The sequence below is a fragment of the Paralichthys olivaceus genome, chromosome 4, assembly GCF_024713975.1.
Source record: "Paralichthys olivaceus isolate ysfri-2021 chromosome 4, ASM2471397v2, whole genome shotgun sequence".
In the NCBI taxonomy this organism is placed as follows: Eukaryota; Metazoa; Chordata; class Actinopteri; order Pleuronectiformes; family Paralichthyidae; genus Paralichthys; species Paralichthys olivaceus.
The window spans coordinates 12,615,002-12,640,535 of NC_091096.1; the positions used below are offsets into that span (position 1 = coordinate 12,615,002).

Consider the following 25,534-nt stretch of genomic DNA (forward strand, 5'->3'; position numbering starts at 1 on the left):
AGCTGCAATACAGCTGCTGGGAAACTTGTTCCAGACGACTCGAGCCCCTGATGACTTACCCTCAGATCCTAGCCCTCCCTTTGCGCTCATGTTAAATTCCCTAACCTACTCTCCCGATCTCCATATTGCTCCCAAACACTCCGGAGCATCATTGGGTGAACACATTTAACACGAAATGAATAGAACACGTAGAAGGCAAGTGGATAAGTACGTCAACCGCCATTGGCCTAACACACAACAATATGGAGGCCCGTCTTTCCCTCAGTGATGCTCATGACTGTGTGTGCATTGGGCAATTGTATTCTTTTTTTCTGAATTTTCTTTTCCCTTTTGGGTGAGTGGATGAAAGATGATATTTTAATTTCTTTATTTGTCAGGAATTTAAACATCATCCTGTTATAACTGCAGAACCAGTCTAGTAGAAGTCCATAGAAGTCAGCAAGAAGGTCGTAGATAGAGTAAGGTGGTCCTGTGTCATTTTGGGAAGGAATTATGGCGATCGCTGGGCGGGAGCAGAGAGACACACACTTTGCATGTGTCCAGATAGAGAGAGGAAAAAAGTGGTGCAGTGATAGATCGTCCTGAAGAGCCCGATCCCCCTCACTGGCCCTGAGCCAACACAGCAGTGGAAAACAACAGCAGCATAATCCAGATCCGACAACAGGAGGTCTGCTACTCTAACTAGTGTTTAGTAAAGACTGACACTGAATCATCATCCCTCTCAACGTTATCATGCACTGCCCCGGTGCTGCCATCAAACAATCATTGCAATGTTTTCATTTAAACCAGTTGAACAGAGAACGTTGTACTCAGAATAATTATTGAAATCTGAGAATGTAGCAAAAGTCACAAAGCCTACAAACATGAAGGGTCAAACGATCAGACAACTTGTTAGAACTAGCCTGATTATCGAAACCTCTTAAAGATGGGGTAAGTGGGTTGTTTGTAAAACACTTGTTTATCTTATTTGAAATCCTTTCAAATAATCCTTTCACATCCTGATAGCTAATAATAAATGGTTGTCTTGTAAAAAAAGTTGTACTTGCAGTACAAGGGTGTTCAACCGTCAGAGGGGAATACATCGCCAAAGCTTAGACGATAGCCTAAAGTTAACTCGTCAAGGATAAGGCGTCTTCTAGCAGTTGACAGGCAGTGCACATTCACATGTTTTGGGGGCCTAGCTTTGACAACACGTCCAATTTGAGGAGGTGGGATGAATCTATTACATAGTTTCAAAAGCATAGCCTGCCCTTGCTAGCTAGTCCAGGATAACCAACCCTATCTTTAAATCGGAAGTAAAGCCATAGAATGCTCATATTGCCGCTAAAAACCAAACTGTGTTTACAACTCACAACTAAAGCATTTACCATAGGTCAGGGGGAACTAGTTTGGATTAACCACAGAAAATATCCCCAATTAACAATTACTAGTCAACAAGTGTTTGTGTTCTGAATGTTCAAACCAACCATTGTATTATCTATTGTAAACAAATATATTTTTGAAAGACAGTTTAGAGAATGATTTTACCATCAGCCTTTGTTTTGGTGACTCACCTGGAAGGTAGTTTAAAACTTCTGAACACTTATTAACTGTTATACACTTGAATCTGGTTTTAGAAAGATGGCTGAGTTAAGAGATCTTAGCAACCAATGAATGAAATAAAAACCTAAATTGAAATATGCCATAAATTCCCTCCAGCAAAGTTTTCTTCTTCTCAGCTTTGGGAATGGGGTTTAGTCCAAAAACATTTAGTATCATACAGATTGTCTACTCAGCATCTTAGCCAGGTAACTCTCACCAGCCCTCAATCTGGTCACACAAACCACGACTCTCTCCCAGAAGGCTGATTCAAATTTACACAAAAATCTAACGCTTCATCAAACACCCCATCCCACCCCGCCCGCTCCTGTAACAGAATTGTGAGATGTCAGAGGTCTGTGTAAAGGCGCCGTCCCCTTTGCCATCATTAATAGTCAGTGGGCCTGGAGAATATTCCTTATCATCCCATAGCTCTAATTACCCCTCAGTGAGTCCTCGGAGACAGATGCTCGGGGAGCCAAGCCCCATTCGTCACAGTACGGCTGCGTGGCAGACTCAATATGAAAAAAAAACAAACTGTCACACTCTGCACTGTCACATAAATTCTCCCCCGTCTCAGTTTCTCTGCTCCAGCTGCTCCCCAACCCACTGTAGATGCAGACTACATTAGGAAGCCCATTCATGTCCAGCCACCAGCAGTTGGCTGTAATTTGTTTCGGCTAGGGGGGCAGAGTTTAATTTACATGTGAAAGGCTACTGCGTATTCAGATATTGTAACTCTCATTTTTGTCCCAGGGTTATTGATACCAGCTTCACAAAATTCAGATTAAAGGTAGAAGGGGGCTTCGCTGCCATTGTTCAACACCGCAAAAGTCGTGTAATAATGTCTCAGTTGGCCAGATACCAAGTTTAGGAGGAAGACAGGAGAGCAGGATTCTCCCCGTCTCGCTGACCCACAAGAAACTGATTTTTTTCGGGCTTTTCGCAAAAGAGAGATGCCGCAAGGGAACAATATGGCCTACAAAGAACACTTTCAATGGAGCCATCCAAAGTAACCATAACCTAAATGGCTTTATAAAGACCACATCCACTGTATACAGCACTTGCTCACTTTGCTGGGTTTACTTCTAAATAAGCAAATTCATCTTTAAAGTTGCAAATTTCAAACTCAAGTCGCAGGTGATGAAAAACTGAGTGAATATAGTTATCCCAAGTTCAGTGAAATGTTTATTTTTTTCCTCCAACTTCAAGTACATGTGACATTGTACTTGAACAAACATCGTATGGATATTTGGTCAAACTCAACAGCAACATCCAATCAACTGATTTCAGGGTAGAGATTAGCAAATAAAATTTATTTATAATGTCACGAATCAACGTTATGATGCATTGAACTCTCCAGTCAGTGTGGAGCTACTAGCTCAGGAGGATTAAGTGAATCCATGTCCAGACTTTATTACTTTGCTAATATCAGGTTATACCTTCTTTTTTCTTCACCTTACTCATAATTTTATTTCACTTTTCTAATATTATTTCAATCTTCATTTAACCCAGCGTCATTTGACTTCAGGTCATTCATGACTTATGTTCATTTAACGTCATTTTAAACTTCTAAACCAGAAAACATGACAGTTTTACAACGATTAATCAAACAGCACCATTTTTTTTTTTTTACTTCCATTGCATTTTAATTATCATCAGTTTTTGTGTGTTTACTTCACAAAAAGAGAGCGAGAGAGAGAAACTGACTGAAACTGTGCATGCATGCGGGCATGTGCATGTGTTTTAGGTGAATGCGCAGAGTGCATGATAAAGGTGAATGTATACTCCAAAAGAAGTGCTGGTCGGAAAGTCTGAAAGCCGTAGGAAACACCTTTGCAAGTGTACTTTCTGTTCAGGTTGGTCAGTTGTGTAAAGTACGTGCGCCCAGATCTAAATTCTCGAGAATATTCTCCACATTCCTGCTCCCACACCGTCCGCATTAGCAGTGATGAAGACCTGACTGACTGGCGAGGGGGGTCGAGACAGAAGCATCTAAAAGAAACCCTAACAATGACCAGGACGAATCTGCTTTGTGGAACAGACTGAGAATCTGTGTGAAAAACATTCTCAAGTAAAAACTTCATGTTCAGCGGAGACCAGAACAGGGACATCAAGTCTCTTTGCTCCCTGTACCTGCCATACTGTGACATTTTTGTGTTTTGTATTTAATATTAATAATGGTTAAAGAAGGTTAGAGATTTGTTGACATTTATTAGCTCTTCATGATAACCTGCCAACACTAGTAAGAACTAGTTTTCTCTTGTTTGAACAAAAACCTCCAAGCATAGTAGTATTTTTTTTGTTTTACAGTCTGACACCATTACACCTCGAACAAAAAGTTTATGTTGGTTGATACTGGAGGATTGTGTTGTGGTTATGAAAAACTATTGATATAGAGTAATTGTAAGGTATATACAGCCCATATACTGTCTCTAAAGATGGACAATGTGTCTCCACTTCCTCCCTCAGTCCAGAAATTAAGCCAGAATATCCTGGATGCGTACGCTGCCATCTTGCACCAATGATGTCATGTGGAGTTATAATGGGATAATGAAGCAGAGATTTAAAGTCCTGCTAATACACCACCAATCCTGAGTCAATATCAGCTGTCTGTCATGACCCAAAAGACAGAAATCATCTTTCAGAAATAATTTATTCATCTTGTGTTGGCACTATTTGGTTTGGCCCAAGTCCCATCCACCAACAAGGAGGAGAAGGGTTTATTTCTATGTACTATTCTGCAGCCAGCCACCAGTGGGTGATCAAGATAATTAGGCTTTACGTTTTGGCAGCTTTCATGTCACCCATCTTTATATACAGTATATGATGCATCGCAACCAGGGGTTGTAGTGCAGATAGTGTTAATGTGACAAAGATAGGTCTCTATTAAAGAAAACATTTAGATTATACAATGTTAATGTATAATTAAATCTTTGATTGCAATTTCCAGTGTCTAACAGAAAGATTCTTATTTAAGCCCCTGCCTCTCTGACGACGAGCTTCTCACACCAACATCACGCGTCCTAAACTTCAAACATGAACTCGGTCGGACTTGCTCGTTCAGTTTGAGTATACCGCTGCATCGACTGAATGCCTGCATATGGAAGGAAGGTTGCTGTGAACTGCTTATCAGTGTGTTGACCATGAGTGAGTGTATATTATGCATCTGCATGTATTGCACTGTAGATGATTGGATGTGTGGATGTTGATGCGTACATGAGTGTGCATTTGTGAGCGTGAGTTTGAATTTGTGTACAGGGCAGCAGTGGAATAGAGGCAGTTGAATATTTGGCGTCAGTTGTATTATCTTGCCTTTGACTTCCCTCGCCCTGATTGATCACTTAATTGCATATATTCAATATGTATTAACACGTCTATCTCAGATTCAGCAGGCAGCTCTGCAGCTGGCCCCAAGGCAGCAAACATTAACTGTTCAAGTGAAGAGCAGCATGGTTGATCCATCAAATATGTATTTATTTGTTAATGAAGAGCTTTCTGTACACTGAAGTCTGAATGCCTCTTTGCTGCAGATAACATTGTGATAGTGTGTGTGTGAGAGAGAGAGGGAGAGAGAGAGGGAGAGATCAGTATCTGACTCAGCAAAACTGCGGATGAAGCTGCCATCACACTGTCAACAAGACTGGGGAACAAGATGCCGCTCACACACACACATCCACAGTGGCACACACACGCTCAAAGCTACCATTTATTTATTATTAGTCACCACTGCGCCCAGAACGTCCACCCTTCTCAATCCGCTGCGCCATGCACCTCGTGCTCTTTCCATCGATCTCCTCTTTCATCATTTCTTCTGCAGCTTGTTTATCTCGCTGCTCCGTGGTGAGAAATGAGGCTGGTGACGTCCACACCAATGTTTGGAAATGTCACTGTCACCATATAAATGGTAAACACACTGTTAGTTGACAGACTCAAAAGCAGCTGCACTGTGAACAATGTGATGCAGAAAGGCAAAGGACCCTGGGTGACGATGGGTCCGACATTAAGTTGTTGTTTAGATATTTTTTCCTCTCACAGATGACTGGTGTCGTCTGATGGACATTACATTGAGGTATTGGCACCAGAGCCGAACCAGTACATCAGCTCTAGGCTGATATTACAGACGGATTTAATTACTGATGACTGATATTTTCATATCCATGTGTGTGTCAGCTGAGGATATTAATTCTATCATTATTATCTATCACATTCATTCATTCAATTTATTTTTAAAAATACAGGCTTACCTACACATTGCATTACTTAATGTTAATATATTTATTTTTTAACTAAGTTTCATAACTTGCATTTATTTATATCTGAATCTTTTTTTCCTTTGTAGTTAATTGATTAATTTGATATGACGAGTAAATTAAATATTTGCTTTGCTTTAATGTTTACTGCTAGTTACAAGTTTATTTTTCAATTGTTTTAAGTGAGGGGGGTTAACCTCATTGTTTTTTGGCTGGAAAGCATCAACAATATTGATATAGACCAAAAAGTGTCAGATGTCATAGAGATGGTTCCTCAAGGGGAAAAGTACAGTTCAGCTTCTTGAGTATCTTCTAGTAGCATTATAGCACAATAGCATTTTGTCCAGGTTAAAAGAGTCATGCAGTTAGCGGCAGGTTGAAACTCATAGTTTGAGGACAGTAAATTAAGTCTGAATTGAGTCTGGAAACGTCAGCTCTCCGTATATTACCAGACTGATTGAATTATGGTCTGGCTGCTCGGGTCCTGTCTGACGTTGATTCAAGCCCAGTTGGTCCAGGCCTTTGTTTTATATGATGGAGTCTGTGTTCAGGCATACAAATACAAGAGAGCGATTCTTTCTCTCCTTCAATCTTGCACATCTTCACTCTGTTTCCCCATCTATACCTCTCCCACTTATGAAGATGAATGGGAGCCTGACCCTGCACAGACATATTGCTGCTGTCATTCTCCTCTATTGCCTTCATCTTTTCAGCGCTTCTCCATCGTCCGACTATTTCTAACTCCCTGTTTTTGTCTTCCACAGGTCAGTCTGCCTTTGCCACGCTGAGGCGCATGTGCTTTTGTTGACGCTTCTTTATATACCGTATGTATGATGATACACTGTAAGTGGCTGAGCCGCTTTCTCTGACGTGTGATATGTAAACTGTATGCAAAGTGAAGGCAGTTATAACACCAGCTGCTTTAAAAACTGTACGTGTGTGTGTGTGTGTGTGTGTGTGTGTTTAACACCGGCTGCTTTTAAAAATATGTCTCTGACTGTTCAGAGACCAGACGTGTGTGTGAGAGTGAGTTTTGTGCCAGGGCTGCAGTAATCATTCCAGCCCAGCCCATACACTCCTTGGCAGCTGCTGCAGGCTCAGAGTGTCACACTGCCACTAGATGGCCGTTTGGCCAATCCTCACAATCTAACATTTAGAAACATCATTAACAATATAGTATAGAATATTTAGTTCTAAATTTAATAATCTTACACCTGCTTTCTGTTTTATGAACCTGCATCTTCACATGAGTTGTTAATATGTCTATTTACACAATACACTGGAAATGTTCCCCCTTTTTGCCCAAATTAATCAAATCCAGTTCCATGTGCATAATGTTCTCTGCCGCTGCCTGTTTACTCCTACGTCTGTTGGCTTGGTGAGTGTGTCGATTATTGTGTTCACGCATTCCTCCCCTAACTTTCACTGAAGAGTGATCTGACCAACCTGCGTCATTATCCCAGCCAGGAACTTTGTTATTTTGGTTTCCTGAAGCGTCAAACATGGCATGAAATATTGCAGCCTGAGCTCAGACCTGCTGCACACTTTGAGATGCAGGTGTTGGACGAGTGATTTTCATCTGTGCCACCCAGATGTCACTTTTATTTTTGATGCTTCATCTGTGCAGTGTTAGGCATCATGTGAGCGTGTTAGAGGCAAAGAGAATCAAGGCCAAAGGAGGACAAAGAATGTGACAGGTTGAAGAAAGACAGCCGACAGACTGTCTGTGTTTATGTTGATCCCACCCCCATTACCACAACCGTCAGAACATGGGCAATAAACCGCCACAAGCGGCACACGTGGAAAGCTGGAGGCCTTTATCCTGCCAACAAGAGGGGCTCGACACCGGGTGCAGAGGGCACGTCTGTACCAAAACTAAATCAACCCTGTTACAAAAAGACAGGAGTGTGGCCTGCACTTTATAATGACTTGAAACAACACAGGGCCACAGACTGACAGTGAGACTCCCGTCTATTCAAGAGAATATATTAGACTCCATGCTGGCACCGAGCTACAGCTGAGATACTATGATGATGCTGTGAGCAGCCAGTCTGCATCATATGCAACCCTGGTTTTTTTCTTCCTGACAATATATTTCACTGACCTATAATGATTTATACACATGTTTGTGAATGATGAGTTATGCCTGATATTTTTACCATAAAAATGTGCAATTAGTTACCTACAAAATTCTTAAAATGTCATCTGCTCCTCTCTACACATGAAAAACCTTGACTCTAGGATTATACAAAGTTTGAAGGTTAGCTTTTTGTTTTCACTTCTTGCTTGTTGTAATCAATCCTCCTGTTTATACTATGTCTTAAAAAGATCCCTTCCTAACAAACTAACATAATACACAGTCCATGTTCTGTGCAACAATGGATTCCAGTGTCTGTCGTTATCTGGGTCATTAGCACATTAAGTAAATCAAAATAGTTTATTCCTAAGCCTATTAATATTAATTTCATGCTAAATGTACAGATTGTTTCTGTGCTGAGTTCAGACAAGTCAAGTATCTTCTTCAGTACATTTGCCAAACACTTATCTTAGCTCAGACAAACTGAATACATCTCCGCACATAAAGAGAATGAACACAGGGAATACAACCAGAATAAACCTTGTCAATGTGCTAATGTGCACTTGACTCCTGACACATATCTCTACGCAGCCAAGGTGTCTTTCACTACTAAGTTGTATTTCAGACCAGTCCCCAAATAGTTTTTGTCTCACACAATTTACACTCAGATTCAGGGTGAGCATAGAGAAACCTTGGGGAAATCTCCCTCCTTTTACAGATTGATGTGAAAGAACATTTTAGAGCCAAACTGTACATTTGCATCATTGCAGTGAAGTAACACATTTTATATTGGAGGAGGACTTTTAGCTTGACCTCCTGAGAAAACGTCCATCATCACTCACTTGATTGTGCCACACCTTAAGAAGCTCTTATCATTTAAGACCTGATAAGTTCTCCTCAGAAGAGTGGAGAAGAACGCTGAGCCAGAGGAGGTTCATGTCACAGGGGAAGACATGCAGTCCCTCTCCACAGAGGACCACGGGATAATTTGTCATGTCTTCATGGACATTAGTGTCTGTAAACCCATGCCTCACATTCTTTGGCAGCAGAGCTCTCATCACTGTCCAAACTCAATGCTGTGGACAGGAGAGATGTCCCACGTGATGTTTTGCCCAGGTCACGGTCCAATGGCACTAAGTAGTGCGTAGCCTCCTTTCCACACACCTCCCCTCCTCCCCCTCCCCAACGAGCATTTATCTCTCTGCATGGTTTTGGCATCGATGTGCTTTTCCCAGCATTTAGCCAGGAGACGGAGAGAGGAGGGGAGAGGTAGAGAAAAGGAGGCCTTTTCAAGCGGGGAATGACGGACGCTTTATTAAAAGAGGCAGGGCCTTTTCAGAGGCTGGCCCCTCCGTTTTCCCCCCGCGTGTCTGGCCCATTGTCACGGGGCAGTGGCAACCCCCCCACCCCCTCTCCCAGGCGCTTTGTCACTGTAAGTCACCTCACAGACCGAAACAGACCCACTCAAAAAAAACAAACCCATTCTCCACAGTAACTCTGGGTTATTCTGGTATTGCCTGGTCCGTGAAGAAAAAAATGATTGTGTGAGTGTCACAAAACATACAGGGGACGAAGCGATGGGTGTGACAAGTGGGGGAAGAAGGGATGGGAGAAAGGACGGATAAAGTTGGGGTGACACAGAGTGTCGGGGTGTAACAAAACCTGAGATGTGAAGAGGATAGACGAGGTGGAGAGTGTAGTGAGAATGGAAGGAAAGAAAGATGGAGATGGAGGAGGGAAAAATTAAAGGAGTTTGAGGTAGAGGGCGACTAAGTACCAGGGAAAACGGAAAGAAGTAGCCAGGATGTTGGCAGGGAACCTGTGGGGCGAGTGTGGGGCACCCATTTGTTTTTGGTGGTGTGTGAAATGTGTGTCTTTAGATACAGACAGCATTCCTCCAGAGATAAACCCTTGGGCCCCTCCACCCCCACCCTCCCCGGTCTCTCCACCCACCATGCTTACTCAAGTGTGTGTCTGGGCGTGTGTGCATGTGTGGTGTGTGCGTGTTGGTGTTTACGTTGGACGGGGGGTCTGCGTGCCCGGTTCCTCATGCAGCACTCGCAGGGGGCAGCAGAAAAGACAGCTGTGTGTTTGAGAGAAACAGAAAACGTAAGAAAGAGAGAGTGGAGGGCCGACAGGCATGCCAGTCAAGACCGTCACTTTTGGAGTGAGTACCACAAACTCTGCTGTTCTCCTGCTGTCCGTCTCCTCTTCATCTTCCTCCGTCGACACTCTCACTCTTTCCCTTTTACACTTTCTCTCTCTCTTTTCATATAACTTTGTCTACCAATGAGCTTCTCTATCAATATTGTTGTGTTGATGTCTTTTTTGTTTTTGTTCAAGTATAAAAAAAATCCACGGTTGCATTTGCTCGATTTACTCTACAGTATCTCTGAAAGTTGTGTGTGTGTGTGCGTCTAAGATTAGTGATTTGTGCGTATTGGTTTGAGTGTGTGTCATGTTCTGTTTTCCTCCTTAATCTTGTTTTTGACTATTTGTTCCACTGTTTGACGTTCAGATTGTACCATGTCAACCAGGATTAGCTGTGGTAAGTAAACCATAGGTCAGTAAACTGATTAGCGGGTCAATTAATGAGATGCTTTTCAGCGTGGCTTCACTAAAGACTATAGACTTGTTAATCTACTAAACCAGCAGAGTTAATGGCAACACAGGGCACATGATCACAAGGCTACGTGGATTTGAACATGAGCTAATTTCATATCAACGGGAGTTAACCAGAGGTGATAGAAGATGCTTGAGAAGTTTGTTTGAGGTTTTACTGTAGATGCAACTTGTAGAATTGTCCCTGTGGTGTTTATAGTCAATCAGTGTGTGGATGACCTGCAGTCAATTTACAATTCTGTCAGAAAAGTTTATTCAAAACTTTTCATTTCTTGCATTTTCCAGTATTTTTTTTCAGTTCCCTGGGGAAAACATGGCCATAAGTCAGTATAAGTAGTCAGACAGTATTTGTATGACTGAGCAACGGGAAGTGTCTTGCATCCAAGTCTTGAATTTAATGTTTAACTCCTTATTAAGGAATGAAAGGTCAGAGTAATCATCAGTATGAACCCTGTTTTACATTTACTGATGCTTTAACAGCATTTTGTAGCAGGTGGAACTACTTTTTTATATTTACTGTTAAGTGATTACATTTATAATAGACCACATTCTATAAACAAATTGAAAGTCATATAGGTAAATTCTTAACCTGAAAAAGTAGTGAGCCACTATAGCAGTCAAATAAATAGATCTGATGTCTTTAAAATGTAATAAAGAAGCCTTAAATCAAAGTACAAGATCTCAAAATATTAGTTGCTTTTCTCGTGTGTCATACGAAGTTCATGAGTTTACTGATGCGATCTTACTTATTTCAGAGCTAGACATTAGTTTTACAGATTCAAGAACAGTCCATTATTTCCACAGAAGTTACTTATATTCTTATTTATTCTCTCTGTCCCCACAAATGCTTTTATTCTTTCTGACTATACTGTTGTGCAGTAAAACAGCATGTTTACAATCTGTTGGTCCTATGCTCCATAGGTTTCAAACTATCTCCACCTTATGGCTTTCACCCTCTTTGTCATCCCCACAAGAGATCACAGTAACCATGACAATCTCATCTACAGGCACCAAGGCTGCAGCAGGGCCAGATATAAAGAGACAATGAGCATGGCAGGGACAAACAGTGGGATAGAGAGGGGGGAGGCCGGGAGTGTGAGAAAGTAAATAGTAAAAATTGGATGTTTCATACAGGGAATAGAGGCAGACGGACAATTTGTGGGATGGACAGACAGATTTACATAGAGATAGTATTTAATGGGGGGAATGTAACAGTTTCATCCCAGTGGCCCTGCTCGCTCGCTTCCTGTAAATGTGTCCAGGGTTGAGCAGTCCCACGGGTCTCAGTCTGACCGACTCTACACTTACTAGATCGCCGTAGCCGGAAACAGCCCCAGCCTGCTCTACCTCTTCAAACAGCCGCAGAGAAGAATGCGGTGATGGAGGCCCAAGAGAAAAAAAAAAGGACAGAGAAGAAGAAAATCAATTTCCAGAGTAAATGCAAGTCAGCAGAAATGGGCGATGAAATAGCTGTTTAAGCACCCTGCAGGAAATTTCCATATCCGTTGTTAGGTGTTCCCCTAAAATGTCTATAAACCTTCAAGTCATGTTGTTTAGTTAAAAGACATTAGGATATAGAGTTTGGCAGAGAAAAACAGCAGGCAGAGTGTAGAGCACTTTCCCATTCAATGTTTAAAGTCCAGGACATTTTTGCAAGTAAAGCAGGATAGTGACGTCCTGAACATACGTATACGCACCTTAGTTTCACCTTTGTGTTGGCTGCACAAAGAGCTGTGGTGGCACTTCAAGTATTTATGATTCACACCTGGTGCTGCGTCTGCAACATCACATGTGTGTGTGTGTTTGTGTGTGTGTGTCAGAGAGAGAGAGGGAGAGCTTCTGTGTTTTGTGGATTTTATGTTAATGTTAATAGAAACACTGAGATTCTCTGAAGCAGATCGTTCGTCCATATCCCAGAAACACCATCCTGATCTTTGGCTGAGATTCCTTCATCGACATTCGGTGCCACAGCTCCAGGCTTTGTGTCTCGATTGCATCGTCTTTTGAAAGGAGTCCGCGTGCAGTTTTAGACTATGATGTGACCTGTCTAGACTGTAAGGACACATTCAAACAGTAGATCCTATAAGTGTTAGTGGTTAGATTTTTAAAACTTTTCTCTCTCTTAAATTCAAGCTGCAAGTGGGGAACAGCTTCTGCTTGATCCATATGGATATAGGTATAGGCTTAAGTGAATAACTCAACATATGTAAAGCAGTGACGAATGGTAATAAATGAGCTGGAGAAACTGTCGGTCATTGTACTGTGGAGTCAGTAGACTGCATCCAAGTCCCAACTATGTGTCTACTTGCAACTCATAGAAACATTTAACAACATGTTTGTGTTGTGATGACTGGATAATCTGATATCTTGCAACATTGTGTATACAGCCTCTGCAAATATATAGAAAGGGACTGGTTTACATAATATTTCATACAGATGGAGAGATAGCAAACTGAAATTCTAACATCCATTTTCAGTCCCACTGTGGACACAGAACAACACGTCCTCAAATGCGGATCTTTACAGTTAGATCACAGACTCAGTTTTAAGATCGTCAGTCTGGTTTCAGCAATCCAGTATCACTGGCTCCCCCTTTACACACACAAACACACACATTCAATCTGGTTTTATTCAGAGTCTTCACAAACACGCAATCGACCCTGTCGTGACAATAATGATATTTCAGGTATAGCTGTACATTGTAAAGGATCCTCGTGGCCGGGACGTAGATCTCAGACGTTCCTCTTCGTGCACACACTGCAGTCCACCAGCGAGGGGGTGATGTCATTCTCTCTGCTGCAGCACCAGCAGAGGAGGCAAGCGAAGGGGGAGAGAGAGAAATGTAAGAAGCAGGGGATGGAGAAGTGAAAGAAGGCAACAGGAAAGAAAAACTGAGATAAGGATGAAAATAAAGGGAGAGTTCAGAAAAGAGGATTTTCTGTGATGAGATGAGGAGAATAATATTACTTAATTACATGAGGAGCCTGGTGCTGTGGTGCTGTCTCACCCTGAGGACAGTTGCATGCAAATCGTTGGACAGTGTTCGTTGATATTGCTATTATTAACCGAATAGCTGCTTCACAGGTTATTGTGTTGTTTCCTTTGTTGCAACAGTATGATTAATGTGCTTGCTCATTTTGTGCCTAGCCCCCAGAGCCTGAAGCTTGTCTGCTCTCTATGGCAATAATCAGAGAGGGGCTCATTCATCTAAATCATACCAGAGTCCAACAACACAGCAGAGGGGTTACCAGAGGACATTTCTACGCTGCTCTGTATGTGTTTTTCCACTGGTATGTGCCGTGTGCACTGTACCTGTTTACGTCTGAGTTAGTGAGGGTGTGGTTCCCTTGCATCCTTATCTCACTGCACCACACACACACTTAATGACGCAAGCACACACATGCATGCAGGTTGGACGAGTGGTGAAGTCTCACCATGATGAGAAAGAAAATCAGCTGTAACCACCAACCTCTCCCTGGAGTCTTTTCTGGGGGATTAAAGTCGTCTTGTAAACTACAGTAGGCTGCAGTGGTGTGAGTGCAGAGGGGGTGGGACGCCTGTAGAGGGGCCTCTGTGGGGGTCAGCACGGTGTTACCATGCCACCATGCTGAGAGCATGTATGTTATGTGAAGTTGGGGTGTCTCTGTATCAGCTGTATTTGCTCCTGCTTTGATGATGGGGTTTTTCTTGTCTCACCATGGCAGAGTGTGCAAACATCCCATGCAACAGTCTGCTGCAGTCTGCATAGTTTGTTCCCTTTGCCTTTGTATCTCTAGAATATTTTTAATCGACCACTTGCATATATTCCCAAACTTAAATAGACTAATGCAAATTATATATATATATATTATGAAATAGACACCCACACACTTGTATGTGTGTGTGACCAGAAGCTAAAAACAAACTCAGAGGCTCCACATTTCAGACAAAAGCTCAGGGTTTATAACTTTACACCCAAGATGCTCCATGTTCTACTATATGAAGTTGATCTAAGTGGAAACTTTACCACTGTATAAATGTATCTCTATCATCCAGATATGAAGAACAAAACTCAAACTGTCAGAGATGGTTTTGCTACTTTAGTCAGCTGGAGGAAACTTTTCCTTTTAAAATTCAGTTCCTGCCATTGCCCTTACTTTTCTTCTTTTTTTTTTTTTAAATGACCTCTGTCTTTAACCAGCGCTGTGCCACTGGTGTCATGCTGAGTGTGTGTTGTGTCATTTGTTGCTATGCCTTTACTCCAGGCATGTGGATCTCTTCTCTCTCTTTTTCACTCCCTCTCCGTCAAAGGACGACCAACAACCCCATCACAATAGACAGCACAGCTTAAAGCTCTGTGTTATGAAGCTGAGAAAAGCAGTTTCTTTGGTGTGTGTGTGTGTGTGTGATGACAGCATTTGGTGTTTTTCATTTGGAACAGAAAACCATTCATTAATGTTAAAGCATCTGCTGAATGACTGGGTGGCTGTTGAGTTTCCCTGACCAGCATTCTGAGACAGCTGGTTAGATGGAGCCAGTGGGGATGATGAAGGGCAGGGATGGAGACGAGGAGATTATGCAGATGAAATTAAAAGGTGCAGGGTTTGCCGCAGTTGCGTTTCTCCCTGTGGTTCTCCCTCGGTAGATCCGGCTCTCCCTCCTCTTCTCTCCCCCCCTTGTGCCGCATGAGTGATCCTGTTTCAGCAGCACCCCTCCTGGCTGCCTGTGAGAGGCATGAAGCCCTCAGACACAAACAGAACACTGGGAAAAAAAAACACTGGATGTGCCATGTGCCGGCCCGTGAGCCAGGACTCACCAAACTCTCTCTCTCTCTCTCTTTTCTCCATTCACCTTGTGTCTCTCTTTCATTCTCTGTCAGTTGTATACCACTTGCCTGAATAAAGAGCATCAAATAAACTCAGGAACAATTTCTTTAAGGTTTTATGGAAACAAGAGGCCAGTTTACATTCTGAGTGCTATTTCTACATTACTGGTGTGCCCACCAAACCCCACAACATACAAAACTCAAGGTACAGATGCAGATTCTCAAACTGCACCTACCAAAAATACCAGGGAGGCATGAAATGAGAGGGAAACTGATGGGTAACTGCTCGCTACTGAACGTTTTCAGTCTCAAAATGCTGTTTTTCTCAAAGAAATAATAATAACCTAACTCTGTCTCCCTCTCCATTTTCCCTCTCTATTCCTCTACTTTATGTGCCTCTCACTTTCTCTTACACCCCTTATCCCCCCTCTCGTTCCCTCTCTCTGTTTCACTTATAGGCAGATGCTGGCAACAGTTTTCTCAGAGCGGCCCGTTCTGGCAACCTGGACAAGGCCCTGGACCATATCAAAAACGGCATTGATATAAATACAGCCAATCAGGTGAGAGAGCTGCACATTGCCCAGAGTGAAATTGGTTGAAAGTTATAACTTGTGACTGGAAAACTCATCAGCCAGTGAACCACTCTTGTCTTTTTATTCGCATATCCATATTTTGCTTATCTGCAAAAATAATCTGCAGTTGTACTCTTGCATAGCGAAAATGGAACCAGAAATATTGAATATTCTTTTGCCCACAATTGAATCCTGCCAGGATCTAGTGTTCTTTCTCACTATCTGCCAATCTGAGTAAATCAAAATTCAGGAGGCGGCTGGGCTGCCCACTTTTTATTGAGAAAAAGAACAGCAATGTGTGAATGGAAAAAGGAGCACATTTATCAACAGTGAAATGATGATCAGATCAGATGTAATCAGAAAAATGACCTGAAGTGCTTCCACATCTATTCCACATGGAAAATGACAAATTATACAAGAAATATTTATCTTAATTAAGGGTTTATTTAATAACTCTTTCAGTTAGTTTTTGCTCATATGTTGTCCATGTAAATCACCATTTGTTGTAACAGTATTTCTATATAAATGTGGCTTGAGTGTCCAGTGTGCATGATGTGTCTGAGTTGACCACTGTGCCCATTCATCTGCCTGTGCACTCAGTCATGCACTGTACTACATGTGCATGCTCAGGTAGACTTAATCAGTGGCTGGAGGTGACGGGTGGAGTGTACAGAGTCTCCAGGGGAGGTGTTAAATGGAGCAGGATCTTCTCCTTCGCCCCGTCTCCTCCATCCTGCCTCTTTTACTGTGACACTTGTTCCCAGAGTGTCCAGGAGGTGGCAGCGCTAGTGGGCTAGGACCACCGCCCTCAGGCTACTGAAACATGGCCAAACACTGTGTGTGACAGAGATTCCTGTAGCTCATTAATCTAACTTAGTCATGGTTTCCCTTGCTAATGCTGTCCCCAACATTTTGTTATTATTGCTGGTAATGCTTCTGTCAGGTTTTCTCTGAGGTCCATTCATGAGCCTCATAACAGACCCCACAATGCAATGGTGTCACAATTCATTTGAAGTGACTCTACAGTGGCCATTGTAGGAAAATGTGATGGGAGACACCCCATGGATTAAAAATGGAATTACATGCATAAAGTAGGATTCCAGAATATGCAGGATCAATTCTCATGGTTTCACTGTTTTGATGATATCCATCATATTAAATTGAGTGTTTGAGTTAAAGTGATGGTCTACAACACACACACACACACACAAATTTGCACACATATTGTTTTGCACTTAAAGTTCCTGTAAGTGAAATATTTGGTGGCTTCTTGTTCAGAGAAAAATTAAACTGAAAACTGGTGCAGTCGACTGTTTGTGTTGCTGTCAGCCAAACTCCAGTCTTTTGATTTCACCACCAGATGGCAGCAAAATTAGGATTTTACAAATTCTACAAAGAGGCTTTTGCTTTATCTCCTTAAAAACACAGGTTCAATACCCACAGGCTGCAACTTTTGATTTCCATCATCATTAAGGTGTAGATTAAATAACTGATAAAAAAGTCAAAGCCAAAAATATTTTGTTCAGTTTCATAGGAGACTAGGAAATGATCAAACATCTTTACATCTGAAAATATAGAACCAGCTAAACTAAAAAAAAAAAAAAGAATAAAACTACTGAAACAATAGTTGCAGAATTATTTTCTGTCTAACGATTATTGCTCTACACTTATCGCCATCCAAATTTTTGTCTGGTGATACAGAACAATATGATAATTACATGAAAACTGTTGCAGACCGTCACTTGAGCACAGGTTTGTGTTTGTCCTGATGTCGGTGTACAGAGTGGTGTGAAGATTTGATGGAGGTTTGACTGGCGGTCGTGTTGCTGTTCACATGTCCGTCTTGTTACCTCCGCCATGGTTCACTCACCAGCACGCTGCCTTTTCTCCCCCCCCCCCCCCCCCTTACTGTGTTTTGTCTCTTCCTCTAAATCCTCACAACGTCTCCACTACCCTCTCTCTTCCGATCGGGTCACTGGTTTACTAACTCACCTTTTGTTCTTTTTTTTTTTTCTTATTTGTTTACCTTCCCCTCGTCCATCTCCTCCCTCCCTCCCCTCCCTCCTTCTCTCCTCTGTCTGCAGTAGAGTGATGGTGTGCTGTGGTCTCCCCCCACTCAGAGGAATAATATCAGTGGTGTGGGAAAGGTCCAACCTCACATGTCCTGTGCGGCTGAAGGAAGGCTGTGTGAGGTCAGACCTATTCCACACGGCTTGTATTCTTCCCAGCCACGAGACCAGCGGCCTGCCATCCCCCTCCCGTCCTCCTCTTCCTCTTCCACCTCCTCCTCCCACCATCATTAATCAAATGAAAATGTTCACATCCTGATTTTCATCCCCGTAGATGTCGTTTTTGCTAATGACCACTTTGATTCTGAGAGTGCTGCATGCCTGGTGCCTGGTGTAAGTATTTGCCTGCCATGTTTTGTGAGTTCTTCAGTCTCTGTGATAACAAGTCCAGTTGTTTCGTTTGGCATGGCCTCAAATCCGTTTGTGTATACATGTGGTTATTTCTTTGAGATTAGAGTATATTTGTATTCCAAGTGTGTTTCGGACCCTTCAGTGTGAGGTCTGCTCTGCTCTCTCACTCAGAATGGGCTCAACGGGCTGCATCTGGCCTCTAAAGAAGGCCACGTCAAAATGGTGCTGGAGCTGCTCCACAATGGAATCGTTCTGGAGACAACCACAAAGGTAAATTCCCCCTGAAAAAAAAATCCTACCTACCTGTTTTGTACCAAGCACATTTTGAAACATGGCATGTAAAACCTCCTCAAATATGGCCCTCTATTCATCCATCCATCCTGCACATCCTTTGAGGGGGGACCCGGAGCCAATCCCAGCTGAGATTGGGCGTGAGGCAGGGTATTCTGTGGACAGGTCGCCATGTGTATCGCAGCGTCAACATACTGAGACAAACAACCATTCACATTCACACCTATAAGAACAATTTCAAGTCCCTAACCTCGGTTCAAACCAGGACCTTTACTACTGTGTGACAGTTCTAACCACTGTAACACGCCCCTCAGACGTTATTTTTATGTGGTGCCTGATTTTAAATTTACTTCTACAAATATCATCATTACTTCTATAGAAATTTTTTTAACCCAAATTAAGTAATTACCTGTCAATCAAGCACCATTCATCTACACATAGTATGTACAGAATACTATATATATAGCATGTCCAGAAACTACATGTCAGAGCTCATTGTCACTGTTGGAAGACGAGAAATGTCTGCACACTGCACTGTTTTATTTGACCTCCCAGGTAGGTAACATTTCTGGCCTGATGAAGGGCCTGGGTCTGAAACGTTTCCTACCGGAGAGGTAAAATAAAAAAGTCTGTGCAAGCATCAACTGGTATGTGGACACCTTGTGTCAAGTTTGCATGTGAATGTTTTTCTATACTTTTTAATTCCTCGTTGTGCTCGTCCTTGTGTTTGAACAGAAAGGGAACACGGCCCTGCACATTGCGGCCCTGGCGGGGCAGGAGCAGGTGGTCACAGAGCTGGTTAACTACGGGGCCAATGTCAACGCTCAGTCCCAGGTGAGATTGAGCGCTGCTCTCATGGCGGTGTTTACAGGACACACTCAGGCCATGTGTCAATACTATGTAAACTTTACTGTGAAGCAATTCCATCAGTTAACATTGGTCTTTGTTCCTATATTTCTGTGTGTTTGTTTCTTTTCTCTGTTCATCCTTGTGCGTGTATCTGTGACCGTCCTCCTATCTGTCTCTTGCTGCTGCTGCTGTGTGTGTTTGTGTGCGTGCGTGTGTCTGTGTCTTTCTGAGACAGAAGGGTTTCACTCCACTCTACATGGCTGCGCAAGAAAACCATCTAGAGGTTGTGAAGTTTCTTCTGGAGAATGGAGCCAATCAGAGCATTCCGACTGAGGTATCAAAGAATTGAGAGAAGTTTTTCTAAGAGCAATCTTCAAAACTCCTCAACCCCATCCTAGCTGATCCGGTCTCGCTGTGTTCTCATTCTGTTTTGTGCTCAGAAGCCTCTCTCCTCACATCTCTCCAATTTTCTCTCCCTGAGTGAACCTGTCTAACCTCCCCTCCTGTGTGCTTCAGGATGGATTTACTCCTCTCGCCGTGGCTCTGCAGCAGGGACATGAAAATGTTGTAGCCCTGCTCATCAACTATGGCACCAAGGGAAAGGTCCGCCTCCCCGCGCTGCACATTGCTGCACGCAATGATGACACACGCACAGCCGCGGTGCTTCTGCAGAACGACCCCAATCCTGATGTGCTCAGCAAGGTGTGTGCGTGAACAGAACGAATCGCCACATGTTTGGTGTCCTTGTTTGGTTTGTCTTTGTGTTTCTGAAGTGCAAAGGTAATGAGAGTGACGTGCACTCACCCTGACGTGTCCTTGCAGACTGGATTCACACCCCTCCACATTGCTGCACACTATGAAAACCTGAATGTAGCTCAACTGCTGCTCAACAGAGGAGCCAATGTCAACTTCACTCCAAAGGTAGAGAACAACTAACAGAATATGAATCTCTTGTCCTTGCTCTCGTGTGTCTAAGTGCATGTGCATCTCTGTGCAGAACGGAATCACGCCTCTTCACATTGCATCCAGAAGGGGGAATGTGATCATGGTCCGACTCCTGCTGGACAGAGGGGCGCAGATCGATGCCAAAACCAAGGTACAGCAGACACATATCCAACTGTTTCCTAACCTCTTTGATTCACTTAATGTCTTTGATGCATCATGAACGTAATCTCTGACATTCGTCTCTCTCCAGGATGAGCTGACTCCTCTGCACTGTGCGGCCAGAAACGGTCATGTCAGGATTATAGAGATCCTGCTGGACCATGGGGCCCCCATCCAGGCAAAGACCAAGGTAAACCATCTGTTGTAGATGCATGAAGAAAATGATTCACTCCTTCACTTGTTTTTTACACTTTAAGTCATGAAGGTAACAATCCTTCGTTAACCTTTCTAAAAAACAACTATGGAGGAAAAACCAGTTAGTCATTTGGCTTTCACTGTTTTGATTGGTGACTCGTAATTGATCACGATTAAAATTCATCACCTTTTACCGTGCAATCTGTGCAGAAACAAGCGACCCAAGGGGATTATGGGACAAGAAATGGTTGTCTTTAGTTATTGTTTTGATTGAGAGACCCCTAACGACCGTAGTTAGATATTGTACGTTTAAGTTAGTGAAAATTAAGGTTTGTAAACCTCCAGCCAAACATATTCATATATACAGTATCTCTTGCTGTTGTTTGTTTTCACTAAAAGATAAATTATTTCCTGTTTTGCGGAGGATGAGAGAGTCTACACATTTTCCTTTTTATTGCAGAATGGCCTGTCTCCAATCCACATGTCAGCGCAGGGCGACCACATGGACTGCGTCAAGCAGCTCCTGCAGTACAATGCAGAGATTGATGACATCACACTGGACCACCTCACTCCTCTGCATGTGGCAGCACACTGCGGCCACCACCGCATGGCTAAAGTACTGCTGGACAAAGGGGCCAAACCCAACTCTCGGGCACTGGTCAGTGACAAACACTGAGGTTAACGCACAGTTAATGCATAGTTGCTTATTATCTTAGTGGTGATAACGGCTTCTTTTGTTTTTACAGAATGGTTTCACTCCTCTGCATATTGCTTGTAAAAAGAACCACATGCGGGTGATGGATCTCCTGCTCAAACACTCTGCATCATTAGAGGCTGTGACTGAGGTGAGGGATCAGGAGGAAGAAAATGAATGAGGATCATTGATCTAAAAAAGGGTTCAAAGTAAAAGCACCTAAATGTGTGATGGTGCTTTAATAATTCTGCAGGTCCAGCTACAATTCTTCTAATGCTGCTCTCTTTCTGAACAGTCGGGCCTGACCCCTCTGCACGTGGCATCATTCATGGGTCATCTCAACGTTGTGAAGATCTTGCTTCAGAAAGGAGCTTCCCCCAGCGTCTCCAACGTGGTCAGTTCCCATCGGAAATTCCAAGAGCAACATAAATGACAGAATTACATTGTAGTGTTGCTGTTTGTGTCGACTCTGACTGTGTGGTTTGTCTGTTTGTGTGTGAGCAGAAAGTGGAGACTCCTCTCCATATGGCATCTCGTGCAGGACACCATGAGGTGGCAGAGTTTTTACTGCAGAATGCTGCACCGGTGGACGCCAAGGCCAAGGTAGAGCTTTCACACAGCACCATCTGCGTAACCATGGACGCATGCAAAATATTCCTCACTGGTCATAAATGTGCAAAGGCCTAGTTTTGTTTTGATAAATGGAAAATGGACAATATTTATGTGCTTCTTTTTCAGTCTGGTTGACTGATCAAAGTGCTTTACAGTACAAGTTGCATTCACACATACATTTATGCTTCTATGTGTAGTAATTTTTCTCCTGAAGATTTATGCAGCAGAGCTTTGTTTTACCAGATCCTCAATTTAACTGGTAGTGGAGATGATAGTGAAGATGCTAAGAAATTAAAGCAGGATGATAGGAGACCTTTTTTCAGGTGTCTCATACAAAAGGCTATGTTACATTGCATCTCAAGTCATCTCTCCTCCTCCTCCAGGACGACCAAACCCCTCTGCATTGCGCTGCTCGGATGGGCCACAAGGAGCTAGTGAAGCTGCTGCTGGAGCACAAAGCCAATCCCAACTCCACCACCACAGCAGGACACACACCCCTACACATCACTGCCCGGGAAGGTCATGTACAAACCGTCCGCATCCTATTGGACATGGAGGCTCAGCAGACCAAGATGACCAAGGTATGGCCTCCATTCTGCATATTCTACACACCGAAAGCAATATCCCCTAGAGTCGGAGCCTCAGTTATTCGTAATATTGTGTTCCATTTGCTGCCTCTATAGAAAGGCTTCACTCCGCTGCATGTGGCCTCCAAGTACGGCAAGGTGGATGTAGCAGAGCTGCTGCTGGAGAGAGGAGCCAACCCTAACGCTGCAGGGAAGGTAAATAAAACCAAAAGGTCTTGGATATGTGGGAGAAAGGATGTAATGTAAGACATGCTGATGAAGCTTTGATTCTTTTTTCACAGAATGGTCTGACTCCGCTGCACGTTGCTGTACATCACAACAACCTTGATGTGGTCAACCTGCTTGTCAGCAAGGGAGGATCACCGCACAGTGCAGCCAGGGTAAAAGAATAAAAACACAAATGCAAACATAATCCTGAATGTTTAGTGTTCTATTTCTGACAACTCCTCATGTGTGCGCTCCAGAACGGCTACACTGCGCTGCACATTGCATCCAAGCAGAACCAGGTGGAGGTGGCCAACAGCCTGCTGCAGTATGGAGCTTCAGCCAATGCTGAATCACTGCAGGGAGTCACACCTCTCCACCTGGCCTCGCAGGAGGGAAGGCCTGACATGGTCTCCCTGCTCATCTCCAAACAGGCCAATGTCAACCTCGGCAACAAGGCAAGAACAATGAAAGACCGATTGAAACTGGAATATACTTTAATTTGTACTGTCATATGTCTGACATATGTCCTTTAACTCCTGTCGCCTTTAGAGTGGATTGACCCCTCTCCACCTGGTGGCACAGGAAGGACATGTTGGCATCGCTGATATCTTGGTGAAGCAGGGAGCGTCAGTCTATGCTGCCACACGGGTAACACCCCTTTTATGGTCCTATAATCAGAACAAAACAAAGAAAAACTAGAAGAGCTCTCAGAAGTGCATAACTCTACCAAGGCCCAACAGTCCCCTTATATTCAATCAAGCTGCACCAAATTGTAGGCTACACACATAGATATCAGTTCCCTAAATGTGCCTGATTTTTTCATCTAGAGCCATTCATTATTCCCTGGGAAGTTGGTGAAAGGGTCAAAAAAAGCAATGTGAGAAAGTTTAAAAAAAATATTCCTGCATCCGCCCCCTGATATAGGTCCGCACCTAAATTTAATGGGTTCTTTCCTGACCAATATCACATCCTTCCAAAAAATGTCCTGGTAATCTGCCCAGTAGTTTTTGTGTAATCCTGACGATAACATTACCTCCTTTGTGGTGGTAAAATATTACGGTTCCGGTTTTCACTTTAAACTGAGGTCAGGGTCGTCAGTGTAGAAAATACTTGTGCAGCAGCAGATAGCATCTACATTCTGTAGCATAAATAGCCTGATGATGTCATGGCAGAGGGTCATGTTACCTTCAATACAGAGCAGACCCTAGTGACACTCAGATCATTCAGACCTCTGGTGCATTGGTTTTACAGCTGTGTTTCAACATAGAGTTGTATGAGATTAATATAGGTGAGATTAATTAATGTCTTAAACTATATAATGTTATCAGAAGAACAGATCCACAAACTACAGCATTAAAGAATGACACCTATTTGTCAATATAAGATTTTTAAGTGGTAGTATTTGTTGTCAGGCTTTTGTATTGCACTTTACTGTAAATAAGAAACAATTGTATCCTCTCTCTCTGAATGTTTTTTTTATTTTTGCTTTCTTTTTAAAAACAATTGTGTGTGTGCATTTGAATGTGATCAGTTGATGTAATATTTAAGACATGTGACCACAAATAGGATCAAATCTACATATGGGTTCGAAATGTAGTTAAGATAATAAAAATCCATTATGACAATAATGCTATATGACATTGATGATTTTGTGCTTCTCTCAGATGGGTTACACCCCTCTCCATGTAGCGTGTCACTATGGCAACATCAAGATGGTGAAGTTCCTCCTGCAGCAACAGGCCAATGTCAACAGCAAAACAAGGGTGAGTGCCACCCTCTGGTTTTGAACAAAACTGCAACAAAATTGACACAAAAACACCAAGTCTACTGTGTCTGTGCCACTCATCAGTGAATACAATTACAGTGTATTTGATAACACAGGACATGACTGTGGCAGGTATTCCCTTATGTTAACACAACCATGATGATAATCAGTGATAACTGGAGAGAGGGTATGTTACCTGTCTAAAATGTGATGTATGAGCAAATATGAGGCTAAGATGCTGTGTTTCCTGAAGATTGAATGCAGATATCGGTGGGTCAGAGAATCTTGATTTGACAACATGATCTGCTGCTTGTTTCAGAAACATTTCAAAAACAGTTGTGGTCGAAAACTGGTGCTTTTTATTGATATTTATATGATGATCAATGTTATTAGAAATACAGTCAATTCTAAAAAGACTGGCTGAATGATAATTGTCAGAAAGTTGTGAAAAAAATGTCATCGTAAGTTCCTGTAGCCCGGTCGACAAGTCGTTATTTACATTTTGCCTATTTTGCATTGTCTCTGGTCACTCTTCCAGCTGGGTTACACTCCTCTGCACCAGGCGGCCCAGCAGGGACACACAGACATTGTGACGCTGTTGCTGAAGCACGGAGCCCAGCCCAACGAGACCACTACAGTGAGCATGAACATAACATCTCTCCCCTCAAGCTCATTAAGAAGTTTGGTCATCAGTGCTCTGAACAGTCTGCCTCTCTCATTTTGTTAGAATGGCACTTCGGCCCTCGCCATTGCTAAGAGGTTGGGCTACATCTCTGTGATTGATGTCTTGAAGCTCGTCACAGAGGAGACGGTTTCCATGGTGAGAAGTTTAGAATTGCCATTACCGTCTCTCGATTCAGTTCTAGCATTATGTGACACACATGATAATCACATGGAAATGCTA

The 25,534-nt window shown here is 42.8% G+C and overlaps 1 protein-coding gene across 20 annotated transcripts in view; it reads left to right on the top strand.

The window, feature by feature from the left end:
* Nucleotides 1-25,534, top strand: part of ank1a (ankyrin 1, erythrocytic a) — a 91,892-nt gene that overhangs the window by 44,259 nt on the left and 22,099 nt on the right. For 13 of the 20 annotated variants that reach the window (XM_069523730.1, XM_069523722.1, XM_069523725.1 and 10 more), the window contains 20 exons: nucleotides 15,793-15,894; nucleotides 18,498-18,596; nucleotides 19,353-19,451; nucleotides 19,702-19,800; nucleotides 19,983-20,168; nucleotides 20,289-20,387; nucleotides 20,464-20,562; nucleotides 20,662-20,760; nucleotides 21,226-21,423; nucleotides 21,512-21,610; nucleotides 21,755-21,853; nucleotides 21,964-22,062; nucleotides 22,455-22,652; nucleotides 22,755-22,853; nucleotides 22,940-23,038; nucleotides 23,123-23,320; nucleotides 23,415-23,513; nucleotides 24,530-24,628; nucleotides 25,169-25,267; nucleotides 25,358-25,450. In XM_069523730.1, coding sequence (XP_069379831.1) covers nucleotides 15,793-15,894; nucleotides 18,498-18,596; nucleotides 19,353-19,451; nucleotides 19,702-19,800; nucleotides 19,983-20,168; nucleotides 20,289-20,387; nucleotides 20,464-20,562; nucleotides 20,662-20,760; nucleotides 21,226-21,423; nucleotides 21,512-21,610; nucleotides 21,755-21,853; nucleotides 21,964-22,062; nucleotides 22,455-22,652; nucleotides 22,755-22,853; nucleotides 22,940-23,038; nucleotides 23,123-23,320; nucleotides 23,415-23,513; nucleotides 24,530-24,628; nucleotides 25,169-25,267; nucleotides 25,358-25,450 — 2,361 coding nt within the window. Of the gene's footprint in view, nucleotides 1-9,827; nucleotides 10,076-10,426; nucleotides 10,457-15,792; nucleotides 15,895-18,249; nucleotides 18,309-18,497; nucleotides 18,597-19,352; nucleotides 19,452-19,701; nucleotides 19,801-19,982; nucleotides 20,169-20,288; nucleotides 20,388-20,463; nucleotides 20,563-20,661; nucleotides 20,761-21,225; nucleotides 21,424-21,511; nucleotides 21,611-21,754; nucleotides 21,854-21,963; nucleotides 22,063-22,454; nucleotides 22,653-22,754; nucleotides 22,854-22,939; nucleotides 23,039-23,122; nucleotides 23,321-23,414; nucleotides 23,514-24,529; nucleotides 24,629-25,168; nucleotides 25,268-25,357; nucleotides 25,451-25,534 lie in introns of those variants that run through there. The other 7 variants (XM_069523732.1, XM_069523731.1, XM_069523733.1 and 4 more) reach the window with 4 other exon arrangements.